The sequence below is a fragment of the Pseudomyrmex gracilis genome, unplaced genomic scaffold (genome assembly GCF_002006095.1).
Source record: "Pseudomyrmex gracilis isolate BER0280 unplaced genomic scaffold, ASM200609v1 scaffold_40, whole genome shotgun sequence".
In the NCBI taxonomy this organism is placed as follows: Eukaryota; Metazoa; Arthropoda; class Insecta; order Hymenoptera; family Formicidae; genus Pseudomyrmex; species Pseudomyrmex gracilis.
The window spans coordinates 470,290-484,476 of record NW_018020624.1 but is presented as its reverse complement, the minus strand read 5'-3'; the positions used below and the strand labels follow the sequence as shown (position 1 = coordinate 484,476).

General features: G+C 34.9%; 1 protein-coding gene across 7 annotated transcripts in view; it reads right to left on the bottom strand.

Moving 5' to 3' along the window:
• The window catches only part of LOC109852923 (fasciclin-3), a 257,905-nt gene extending 245,769 nt beyond the window's left edge, over positions 1-12,136 (bottom strand). For 6 of the 7 annotated variants that reach the window (XM_020424539.1, XM_020424540.1, XM_020424538.1 and 3 more), the window contains exon 1: positions 11,799-12,136. In XM_020424539.1, the coding sequence (XP_020280128.1) occupies positions 11,799-11,887 (89 nt within the window). In that variant the 5' untranslated portion in view covers positions 11,888-12,136. The remainder of the gene's footprint in view (positions 1-11,798) is intronic. The other variant, XM_020424536.1, reaches the window with a different exon arrangement.
• Between the last annotated feature and the right edge of the window lie 2,051 nt (positions 12,137-14,187).

Sequence of the window (14,187 nt, the reverse complement as noted above, 5' to 3'; positions counted from 1 at the left end):
TCTGCCACCTCACTCTCGCGCTTTGTTCCTTCTTTCCTTTTTCTTGGATTCTCGCAAGGGTCTCCTCCTCGTTAGGATCAGCCCAGGGCAAACAGCAACGCAAATCTAGAGAGACGCCATTCAAAACTTCGTTCTAAGGAACGAGGAGAAAATTTTCTTCATCTAAATTATGAATGCAAAAAGGTAGGACAATCGATGATCAACACCTGCACCCTTTCATTTGTCAAAAGCAACCGTAAAGTTTTTAATAATATACTGAGAACAAATATTTTTTTTCTAATAATTATAATCACTGCGGTCGTGTACCGCATATACAGATAGTAGACGTATTATGACGTGTGTATATAGTATAGTAATATAGTACAGTAGCGCGCAATAGAACACAAACATTGCATTAAAATTTTGTTGAGTCGATGTAATCTAAATTACGTCAGATTGTAGCGGAATAACTAGTTCACGTAATCTGCGATCAAATTCGTGCGACGAGATAAATTATCGTAATACGCATTCAATACTTTTGAATAAAATTTGTTTAATCTGCATCTTTGCTTTAAAAGTAAAGTCTAACTTGAAAATCATTGATATGGAGATTGCGGATATTAATTGTCTCAGTTTGGTTTTGTGAAATCTCGCAATTCAAGGAAAACCGCGTACGACATCTCTGTACGACATCGCTTACATTGAGGAAAACTATGTCGATACCTAAAGTAACAATAAATATCCATTGTGTCTGCGGATTCCTCTAGGAAATTCCACGATATTAACGTAACCGAATCGTAGACATTTACGTTTCCGTTTCGTTTGCGTTGCAATGCACGACGCGAAGTTCGGTGTGAAAGTGTTGGATCGGCAACGGCGGGAAGTGGCCCCGAGAGTGCACTAGCGACGGGGTAATTACGATCGGAGCACACCGTCTCCGCGACTGGTGTAGATCTATGATTGCAATGGATGGCCAAGGAAGGTAGACACGACATGAGAGTGAGAGAGAGAGAGAGTGAGAGAGAGTGAGAGAGAGAGAGAAAGAGAGAGTTAGAGAGAGAAAGAGAGAGAAAGAGAGAGAAAGAGAGAGAAAGAGAAAGAGAGAATGTCAGTTGAAGAGAAATCCTAGCGGATCGAAGAAGAATAGCCAGGAGGATAGAAATTCTCTGGCACAAGAGGAAGAGACAGAAGACTTTATTAACATCTAAGGAAGAAAGGACCGCGACTGGAAGATGAAGGACACACACAACCAAGCGAATCGACGCCTATGCCATGTACTCTCTATTCGTTCTCTTTTGTATAACGAATTCGTCCTCGCCTTCCAATTTCGAGGCAGTTCTGTTGGCTCATATCCCAAAACGAAAGAACAAAGTTTCAGGAGGACTTTTTTTTATGAGAGATGTGAAAATCGCGTTTCACTCGCAAGAGAGTATCTGAAAGAGTTTTTGAATCCTCAAGAGCAACAGAAAATTTTTAACGTCGTTCTATGGAAAAGGCTGTTGGGAAATAAAATCAAGTCAAGACTAATTTTTCGAAATATAAGCGAAATATATCTATGATATGTTATCTGTCTATTCCAATTAGCTATCATCATTCAGTAATTTTTATATTTAAGTTTAATTTGTCAGTTTTTATATCATCCTTTAACCGTGATCGATAACGAGAAGCTGCTTGTATGATAGAACGTAATGTATTTTCGAGCTTTTTGGAATGCGCATCCGGCAAACTTATTAATTTATTTCATTCGCCAGAGACAAGAGACAGAAATACCATGCCGCGTATGTATTTAAGAGATATTTTTTAATCTTTTTGGAACGTTTTCACAGTCTATAACGCTTATAAAAGTGCTTGCAAAAACTACATTATCAGAAACAGACTTTAGATAAATTTTCAACAATGACATGAAGTTAATAGCAAGTTAAAAAAAACCATTTATAAATAATCAAATCGAAAAGTTCTTAAAAGTGAAAGCACGTCTCATATAGGATAATTCCGTATGTTTTGAATATTTCTGATAATACATTGAAACAGAAAGAGACAAGAAGCAAATATTTATAAATAAAAAAATTAATTTTTTATCACAAAAAAATTAATATTTATAAATTTCAACGTTTTAAAACGTTTGCATATTAAACCGGAAGACACATTTTTTTTGTGCAATTGACTTTCAATGAATACAATGCACTCGACTGATTCAACCGAATCTATACGGCCTTGAACTGCTGAATTCCAACGGATTAAATGTCATTGAAGTAACAATGTTAATGGTATCGATATATCGTTCAGAGCGAGGGAACGGCATTTAATTTTGAGTCTCTTCAGAAGTCGAGTGACTAAACGTTCGATCGATCTCGTCTTAGTGACGACAAACAAGGAAATATAAGAAAATAGTTGAGTCACGCGATTTCTTCAGGATGTGTCGTGCATGTGTCGAGATGAATCTCGCGCGCAATAACGAACGCTGCAACGACAATGCGTCGCGTTACTAACCTTTTTCTGTACTTCGTTTTATATGTTATTTTCTCTCTTTTTTTCTTCTTTTTTTGTTTCTTTCTCTCTAAAGCTTACAGTTTTTTCTTCAACTGGAACTTATTCGAAGTAGCGAAGCGCAGTTTAGCGACGTAACGGCGCTGCCGACCACTGCTAATTTATCGAATGAAAGTGGCGAATCGATGCTCGAATCACCAAACGAAAAAGCTTTCGATTTGGGAACGGACGAACGAGCGAGCGAGCGAACCGACTAGCTACTCCGTGAACTTTAATTACGTTGCATCCACCTCGCGTTTGCACACGCTGTGTGTACTTTGGATGGGGTTTGATCATCGTAACTTGACGGCATTTCGAAGTACGGCGATCAGTGTTTGTTCACAAATTTGTTTCTACTCAAATAAAATAAAATAAAGTGAAATAAATTTTCCAAAAAGAAAGAGAAACATGAACTGCAACTAAAAGATGGAAAAAAGAGAGTTGAGCATAGTTTTTTGCACTTTAGCGGTACAAAAAGTGACATTTGTACGAAAATTTCGATGTATTTAAAAAAATTATTTTATTTCCTACCTAAAATTAAAAAATTGTTTGTATTTTGTTGAAATGTGTTTTGTCAAATTCGTCTGTCGCAGAAATATGAATTGAAAGTGTATCTAAAATCACTGCGAACTAACTTTTTGCTAAATAACAGCAGAAACGGATATTGGTTCACGTTTAGGGCTGTATAAAAGCAATTTGCCGGCGCGTGTGTACACGTGCACAGCTTCGTATTATGCAGAGCATATTCTGCGATTTACCGGCGAAGTTGCACAGTTTGTCTGATCGATTTTCTGTCCGAAAAATGATATTGATATACGAGAAAGCCAGTCGATTTCACTTCTTCCAAAGGAATCAGCGTACATACAACACTCCAAACGATAATTCGAACGTCCGCAGCACATGTCGTGAACCACCTTTCTTGCGTCTGTGTAATAACGCGCACGTGTCCACATGTGTTGAATATTTCGAAATTATCATGCTCTTTTGTGCTTAGATAAAATTTGTTTTAACAAATTCTGGCTGCATCAGCAACAAATAAAATTGAAAACTTAAACACTAAAACCTCGGGTTTAATAAAAGTGTTGTTGAGTACAAAACCAAATTAAACACTCTTTTGAGATTTCAGCTGTTTTCAAATTAGTCAATATTTGAGGTTTAAACCCAATGAGACAAGATTTATTCTCGAAATTTAAACATCTTCAAGTTAATTAACGTTTTGAAAAGTAAGTTAAAAAAAAATTTAATCGTAAAATTTAGTTATAAATTTTACGTAAGTATATGGAAAAAAATCACTCTATATGTATTACTACACCGAAAAAATTATATTCTCGTAAGTAGAAGATTTTATACTTAAAAAATCTTCTTAAAGATTTTAAATGATATTCTTAATTTAAAAGAATATATTAATATAAGATTATAAGATTATAATCTCATAAGATTATAAGATTATAAGAATATATTCTTAATTTAAGAATATAGTCTTTTTCGATAGTGAGATATATATGTTTTTCTATAGAGGCTTTTTATAATCTAATCAGTATATATTCTTATCAATATTACTATTTAGAGGAATTTCCTCTTAAAGTAAGAAACTCTTCTTGGCGCCTATTTTAGTATAAAATATACTTAAAGTAAGTGGGATTTCCTCAAAACAAGAATAGAAGAACAATTTTTTCGGTGTACACATTATATGTGATTGTAGCAACGAGATAATACGTAACTTATATATGTTACAAAGGATTTGGTTCAGATTTGTCCGACAATCGTACGTCACAGAATGTCGAAGTCGAGTACGCCGACAGATCACGCGACTACAAAGCGTACTATTCAATGTGATTAACGATCGTTAGGGATCTTCGCTAATTAGCGACTCGTGACTTTGTTCGATTACATAGCTAGAAATCCATCAGTAGCGGATTTCCGACAATATCTTCCTTAACACACTGGTCGGTATTCGAGAACTTAATTCGTTCAACGAAAATTGCTTTACACAAAGCCTTCCTTTAGTAAATCAATGTAACCGACATATTGCCGCGTAGTAATTTTAGTGATTATAATCCGCGACGAATAAAGCCATTTGGTGATCAATCCGCTGAACGCTACATAGAAAATGATAACAGACGTTTGTTAAATTTATGTTTATATTGCGCGCGCGCGTGTGTGTGTGTGTGTGTGTGTAACGTGTGGGATTTGACATATTACATACTTTAATTTACTGTATCTCAGTTTGTGTAAAAATGTTTGTACAACACGCTTTTGCCATAAAAAAAAAAAAAAAAAAATACTTTGGAGTAAAACAAATTACTAATCATCTTTCGCTAATCATTCTCTCGCTTTTCTTTTTTCCAGCAAACGCGTACAAATTAGCGCGTCGGTATAAAACATTGAAGTTTTTGTACGGCCGCTATCGGGAATTAAATTTCAATTAACTTATTATTAGTCCAAGTGCAGCACGGCCCGTTAACCTACATTGCTCGCTTAACGAAGCTCGTCGGGCACTCGCGGGAGCAATGTGCTCTGGCTGCATTCCCGAGAAGGGTAAATTCCCCGACGATAAATGCTAAAAGCGCATAGATTCATCATAGAGATTTACAGTGGCCGTACAGCCTAGAATCGTATTTTCTAGTATTAGAACAAGATGGGCGAGACTCGTCGTTTTCTCTCCGGTCAACGTACAAACACACGCCGCCGCACACATACATCGTAAATTCGAAGCGAGCCATTACTACCCATATAACAGTTACATACTTTACGGATGACGTGTTACACGCGCGTATCATCGTTAAAGCGCGATACGTAGAAGTTGTCCGAACGCGACATGTAAAGGTAACGCAATGCATTTTACTTTTTACGATTCGTCTAGCACGTGCGATCGCATAAATTTGATACTTCGGAAAGAAAGACATTAAGGTGTAAGGAATAGCCAGAGTGCGTTTGATAGTAACGATTTACTGACCGTTTTGAATCTGTTAAACGGTGTGTCAGAATTTTAGGTAAATAATTTACTTGTTCACTCCCGTTTTTAAAGGGTAAATAATAGACCGATATTTTATTCAATTAATAGTTGATTAAAAATGAAAAAAAAAAAAACAATTTGCTTGTCTATTACTAGATTATAATTTCGCGAGCGGCACGGAGCCACGGAACTCCGATAAGACTCGACGATTTATTTGCTTGTATTCGTCGCTGTTGACAATTTGATTTTTCAAGAAACCTCGCATGCGGTTCCACGAAAACAAGCTCGCTCACCTGTGAACAGCTGATTGGCTATACACAGGTATACGTGGCCTTCTGAGCCGTAGCAAACTCGCGACAAATAATATTTATCTGATCTTGAAGATAACGGCAATTTTCTTACAAAGGCTATAAAAATATTATAGGCTATAAAAATATTTACCATATACATAAAACGTATATTACTATAATATTAAAAAAACTACACTATATAACAATTATTAAATGTTAATGTGTCACGTCGATGCTTTAGATGTATTTCTCTGAACATGTCCTATATATTATGAGAGTATACAGTTTTTATGTGCTGTCGTAACCGACTAAGAAAAGAACGAAGAAAAATTCGTCATCGCGGCGGAAAAATACGTTGGTAACGCGCTAACACGTACGTGCAACAAAATGCCATTGCGTAATTTGTGGTGGAGGGAAAGTTCGCGCAAGCGAACGTTCGGCTGGCTCTAGCGTGTCTCGCACTTTACGAGGTCTCTTTCCGTGACCATGTGCTCTTTAGACCGGGTCAATATCCTCCTTTCATCTGCTCGACTATATATAATTAAGCTCGTAACGCAAGTGTTCGTTGATTAGTGAAGATTCGCGTATCGCATAACTGAGTTGTTGGACTTATTTCCAGCTGCAACGAAACTTATGTTACGGTTCGGTTGCTCGCGTTTTCTGTGTTTTCTTTTGTACTTCAATTTATTTCATTCTCTAAAGAAACAAAAACTGTGATTCGTGATACATCACATGTTTACGCTTTTTAAGAGAAATTTTTTTTTTTTATATATTGCATCGATTTTTACTAAATTGCACATTACTACATTATTATACATTTTTCAACGTGTAAAATACGGCTATATTTTCTTATGTAGAAGAGACTTTCAGAAAGTCTATTTTCTGACATAAAGCCGCTTGGTTCTTCTTTTATTAAAAGCTTCTTATATCTTGTAATCCATAGAATTTATACTCCTTTCTCTGATCTTAAGAAGATTCAAAGTACTTTGTAGAGATAGATAATGCGGATAAGTAAAATAAAATGATTATAGGTTATCTTTCACGTTTGATCGCGTTTTCTGGTGACACAGACGAGAAAAGAGTTCGAATCGTTTTTTCAATAGAAATATAAGTACGTGTAGCCTCTTATATCGGCGAGAATCTGGATCTCTGTTTGCGCAGTATTTTGGCTATTTTTTTTTTTTTTTTAGCAATTCTCTAAGTTCTCGCGACAGATAAGTCATACATCTTATCTTTCGTGACAATAATTATTAACGACTTCCGGATGCGTCATTAACAATATGTATTACAACGCATCAGAACATTATTCATTGACCGTAATTGTACTATTCGTGGAATCGTTTTTGCGCAGAATGCTACGGAAATACATGAGTAATCTCATTTTTACAAGTACAACATACTTTTAAGTCTTTTACTGACTGCAATAAATAAGTCACGTGATCTTTCTAAAGCTATTTTAAAGTCAAGCCAATTAAATTATATTTAGTATGGACAAACGACAATTATACAAGTGTTGCGGTTATAAAATCAATATTGCTGAAAAACAAATACATATTAAAAAAAAAAAAAGAACAGCAGAGTTTATTTTGTTGTTACTATCACAGACATATCGATCGAGAAACAAATATTTGAAATATTTTCTTTTACTATTTAGTTTATTCAACTGTTCTTTATTTCATAAACGATGTTCCTATTTATAAAACCTAAATGTGGCTGTTATGTGATTATTAATGTTGTGACAAGTGTGATAACGCGCCTTTCTCTGAGTAATATCAGATAAGATTAGTCCAATAACATAAATTGTGAGTTACACACGGTTTATGAGATTAGTCAATGAAATATATCGTATTATTCAAAGTTTGTAAAAAAATATATATTTTATCCGAAGTCTAAAAACGTCGAAAAAATAGGAAAACGATGTGTTTTCTAGAAAATCTGAAAACGACTGCATTCCAACTTTGTGACGGTTGGGTTTACAAAGCAAACTTGAAACTCGACCGCGCAATTGTACGTTCAAATGGAGATAGAAATTTTGCAGATACACTCACGGTGAAGCCGAGAGCAGTCGCGGATTCTTCCGTATTTATCCATCCGAAGGTACAGTTTTGCCAACAACCGCGCAGATATCAAGTATCGAATTTAAAACCCTCCTCTTCCACTTTCTCTCCGAACAATATCATTTCTATATCACACTCTCTCTCGTTCTTTTTTACTTACTTTTTTTTTTGCAATACCTTCTGGCTATTACACTGTTTATAGATAAATATTCTTTTCCCTCAATCAATGAGTACATTTTAATGGTTTTCTAAAATATCTCTCTTCATTTTCGCTTATATTTTTATAACCTAACCTCTGTAGGTGGCCAATATTTTCTTTCTTTCTTTTTTTTCTCTCTCTCTCTTTCTCTCTTTCTCGTAAAAATACAAACTATACCATCTCCCAATAATAATTTGCAAGAAATATTTGGAAAACAACGAATTTTTTTTCATCCATTATACATATATATTAACTATTTAAAATTTTTATTACTTTTCTGAATAAAAGATGTGATTATGTTTGAAATTCTGTCGCAACGCGTGTATCGCCGAAATAATACACGTTTTATGATACAGATTTATGCGATAGATTCTATTAATTTTAATTGTATACGAACAAATATATTAAGACTAAATAAAAAATAAAATATTTATAAATAATCCATTAAATTAAAAGTTAACTTTAATTAAAAACAAAAGACTCATCTAATATTTTACAAACATTTTTGTTAGAGAATAAGATCATTAAGTAATTTATCATAGAGTAGATAAAATTCCTAACTAATTAAGTTCTCACCTTCGCTGAGTGACTTTGTGACATTATTATCGATATCCTTCATGTACGCACATACATGTTATATGTATAATCAAAGTCAAAGCATACCAACAAGTGACGTTCATCGATAGCGTGCACGCGAATGACTCACACGATCTTTCAGAATTACAATAGATTACGAAATGCACATAGATACAACGAATGAGAACCATAACAATTAAGATACATGACATCACTTGTAATATATATGCTTAGAAAATTATGTATACTCTGTGACGAATCTTTTTATCCACAATATAAAATTGCGCCTGATAACTCAGTAATGCGAAACGCAGCGAGAATTGCAACTCGAGCCGCAACTTGCATCCTGCAGCAAATACGGTGACGTTTCATGTCCAGTATTTGCAGTTGCATCACCATTTGCATCGACCTTTCTTCACGACTCAAGGTGAACGCGATCAAATCGGAATGTTATCAAGCAAAAAGCAAGTTTTCTGTAAATATGTGACCTTAAACTTTTCATGTCGTACATTCCGAGATCCTAGATCATTTTATGACGATGCGCACGCAACGTTAGTACGGCACTTTTATGCTACATTTCTATATTTCTCCGAAATATTATAAAGATACCGCGCGAGAATATCGATCGCCGCGACACATTTATTCGAGGACACGGAGCTAGATACAATACTTCAAACATAGATTACACGTTACAATTTTATTAAAACTTTTTTTTTAAATCTCTTTCTTTGAGTGCTTTTATTCTTTGAGTACTTTTATTCATTGAGTGCTTCAATATTGTTTTAATCGTCGAATTAATGAAACTATTACAAAGCGGATTAACTTTTATTACGTTATGTAAATATAACGCGATAAAATATTAATATTATATATTTACGATCTTACAAAGAGCAAAAAATTAAAAATTTCTTGTATAAAACATACAATCGTGATTGACACGAATCTGTGTTCTGATATCAAAGGATATTACTCGCGGATCGTGTTGAAAAACAAATAATATTGATCATAGTCCGCGTAACCTACATCTCAACAAATATCTATTGTTGAATTTGTTTCGTACAATTCGACTTATTCAGCATTCATTTTACGCTCCACATCGTATGTAAAACGCGAAAAATAAATATATAAACTAGAAAAGAATCTGCTCCAAAGAGACTTTGAGAACACGTTTTGCGTAATCAATTCCAGAGATCCTATGAGAAATGAAAAAATAAATACCGTCAATGTGTAAAACATAAGCAGCCACATATATTTTAAGCCATGTCAATATAAGTACTTTAATGGAACTAGATGAAATTTACTAAAAAATTATATTTTAAATTGTTGCTGATTTAAAGAAATCTCGCCGAGATGTCACTATATGCATAAATTTATTCCCTACATTGGGATTTATTATTCCGTGCCAATAAAATTATTACGGATATACATAATAAATTCATGTTTCTATATTCATTTTGAAAAATTTTTTTATAGTGCACATTTTTTAGAAATTATTAAAATATTTAATATAATAAAATGTATATATGTATAGAAGATAAAAAACCTTCACTAGGTACTAGCTCAATTGTTTATTGATGTAATTTTGATCGCTTCAACTTTTGTTGATGTTTAAAATAATATATCGATATGCGCAATATGTCAACAATATTGCGATCTAAGTTGTATCAATAAACAATTGAGCTAGTAGATTACCTGATAAAGTGTATATATATATATATGTAAAATATCTAAGTTATAATTCTTAAACGTGCAATTGTAATTTTTATTATCGGTATCTGACTTGACGATCGCGATTACTTCTAATCTATTGTGCTGTCACACGCGGAAACGTGACAAATATCGTGTTTGAAAACTGATTACGATATCTCATGTAACTCGTAATTATTTTTTTAATAGATACATATATATAAAATTTAACACTTTGATGTTTAAGTTTTATTAATTGTATAATTTGAAGTTCCTCCGCTTTTCTGTATTTAAATTAAAATATTAAATTATATTTTTATAATTATATTTTCCGCTTATATATTTTATGTATAGTCTTCGTATATTTTTTACGCTATTAAAATGCTCTTTCGGAGTTCCGTTCGTATATTTATTTTTCTTCTGCACATTTTAGATGAAAATTGTACGTATTATTTCTACATCGCGTGATAAATCACTATGACAAATCTGGTGCGTCTGGGTATTTTTATATTTTCATCGTATCTCTCTACCAAAAATTTCTATCCTTCTCTTCCATTATCCATGTGTCGTGTATATAGAATAAATTTTACGCGTTATATTTATAACATATTTTGTGTTTATTCACCTCACAGTAAATTCACGCTATCACATTGAAAATCTTGCGTGTCATATTTAAATCGCTTCATTAAACCGTCTGTGAAATATTTCATTGTTTTGTTGCATTTTTATTGTCTAATTATCTCCCCTCGAATTCATATATATATTTCGCTGAAAACACATTCAGAAAAACATCAAATCTCATCTTAGTTAGACGTTTGAGTTGAATGCGACACAAGGTGAATAATTTCACCGACGAGAACGCCGCATTTCCCGCCAGCGTTTATATTCATTTCGTATGTCGACGCGTCGTTACGCGCAAAACGCACGTAGCGTAGAAAACCTATCTGTTGGCACACACCGAGTCTTACTCATCGTTCCTTCTCCTCGACCAACTTCAAAGCGCACTCTGAGTTCTCTCACGAGTTTCCCTTTCCCGCGAATTTTCTTCGCGATGCGAAATGCGTCACGATGAAAGAGAGAGAGAGAGAGAAGTTATAATCGCGCCCGTTCATCGTTTCTAAACGCATTCACTTTCCGTGAGTTAAAAGTTGCGAGGGAATAGAAAAGCTACAACTTCCGGTTTTCTCCTTTGAATCACCGCGATATTGTATTTGCACAGCGGATTGATAGTGTAATATAAACGGCGATTGCAGTAGCGCATTTTATTGGCGCGCCATTCGAAAGCGCAATTTCGAATGTGTACACCGGAAAAAACACATTATACGATGAATAAAAAAAAAAAAAATGATTATAAAAATCACGGTGAAATCTCATTACAACAAAAATCTTGCGGAGCAAAGAAATTGAGTTTATCGGATTATGATTTCGTAATATACATCGATATCGCGCAATCAGCGGCGCATTTGAATAAAATGACATTCGTCATAACAGGATTTGACCGTGTAATTATGTAATTCATGTTGCGCGCACCTTTAACGATCATTGCACACAGCACGGCGAAGACACAGACCCAGGTGTTCGTCATCTTGATGCGGCCGCTGGTAGCTTCCATGCACATCACAAAAAAAGAAACACTTATTCGCGAACCAATCCTCCAGTTGTCAAACTCCGATTATCGCGATCGCGATTGAACACAAAAAACTCTCGAGCGCAGAAATATCGAAGCGCGTGAGTAATTTAAAGGCGCGAGCGATCCGTTGCTGCAATTTCAATTGATCCAAAGTTTTTTTTCGTCGGTGAAATGTCGACTCTTATAACAATAGAGAGAATTGTAATCGAGAGCAACCGAATAGCTCGACGCGCGAAGACCGTCTGCCGCGTGCTTTACTTTCGGAACACTTCGTGAGACATCGGCAACGAGCCGAGATCGCCCGAACGAGCGTCGCGATCCCCTTGCCGCTCACAGCGCTCCTAGCGTTACACCGCGCACACCTACTTTCGCTCGTAAACTTTACCCCACCTACGCGTGGGAGACACGTACGTCATCACTCGCGTCTATTTACTTAAAGCCCGCGCGATTATTATTTTATTTTTCTGTGTGAATCTGGAGAAATACAGAACGCACATGTCGCGATCACATATTCTCTGCGAATAATATGTATATATATCTTTCATCGGTTGATCGGTTGTTGTTGGTGTTTGTTCAATAATACACTAAATACACGAATTTGTCAAAAGTTTACAATATGCTGAAACTTTACGCGAATTGTAAATCATTCCACTCGACGGAAAAAATATTATAAAATTAAAATATTTATTTATTATCTATTGTTTTCAAGACTTGAAAAATACTTCTGATATATCCGAGGGTGAATTATGTAATGTATAAAAAGTAAAAAGTCACGTATTCCTATCGTAGCAATATAGTCGAGGACACGCAAAGCACAAACCGAACATAAATATTTACGAGACTTTATTAAACGCGATTTTACACATTTGTTTGCACACAATAATGATTGTTGTTCGATCGTTGTTTTATCATTTTTGACAAGCCTTGAGAGAAACAGAGAGAGAGAGAAAGAGAGAGAGAGAGAGAGAGAGAGAGAGAGAGAGAGAGAGAGAAGGCCAAACAGAAAACACGCGAAACTTGGTTTTACTGGAAATATGGAGAGAAGCGAACATTATATTTGTAACCGATGCAAAGCACCACAAACTCGAGCAACAAGGTCATTGTACGAGTCAAAGTAAACAACGCGGCGGTGCCGCATATAAGTAGTCTATACATGAATTTTGCAATACAAAAAAACATCTTATACGTTTTTTTAATCATTATTAATTAGATATTATGAAACTGTAAATATCTGCAACAAAAAATTTATTTTAAAGTGCCATCTACTTTAAGTATTTATAATGCAAGCGGTTTTACATAAATAAATATGTATTACACGTCATGAATCATCGCGCATGGATATATTTAAAAAACACAAAAAAATGCAGAATTTTTTAAATTCTCTTTCCAACTAAAGAGAAAAACAAGATTCAAAATATTGAAAGTATGCGATAAGGGCAATTTAAATGAGATAAGCGCCGATCGCGGAGCTGTCAATTCTATAGTAAGTTATGCGAAGTTATGCCGGAGTTGGCCACCGGTGAGTTGTTATCGCGTATAAAGCGAGAAAAGAGGCCAAAGATACGTCAAGATATGAGTGCGCAGGTATCGGCTTTAACTGGAACGATCGGCAGCAGACGTTCTCACAGGTACGCGCAGTTTGCCGATTGCGTTACATATTACAATGAGCAGATATCGATGTTTACTCATTTGCGATATCGTTGCGGATTCGCCGCAAATAAGCGACTCTAAAGTTGCGATACAGCTGTTACGTGACGAGCCGGACGAGCTTTGTAATGAATATACAAATGCGGGATATTTTATTGTAATATGGTTTATTGAGAGATGGATGTCGCTTCTCCGCGAATGAGAACTGACTGGAGATTAAGACTAAATGTACGAGCAGGATTTTCGTCTCGAGAACTCCTGACATGATTTCGTCAAATTGAAAGTTCGGACGAATAGATAAAAGGAGACTTTATTGAAGGAATTGTTTGATAAAAGATGAATTTTATCGGTCTACTCCACACAGAACAAAAACTCCATTAGACATCAAAAGCTCCATGCTATATCTAATAGATGTCTAATGGAGTTTTTGTTCTGTGTTTTTGTTCTGTCGGACGTTTATTATTTCGACTGATTGTTTATATGGACCGAAAAATAGACAAATAAAATAAATACTATTATATTTTTATCGTAAAAATTTATGTGTTGTTACAAACATGCGTTCTGATCTTATTTGTTTTAAATCATAAAGATAAGACTGAAAAGTGAAAAGGGTCGCGACACGTAACACAGTGCGCAATAAG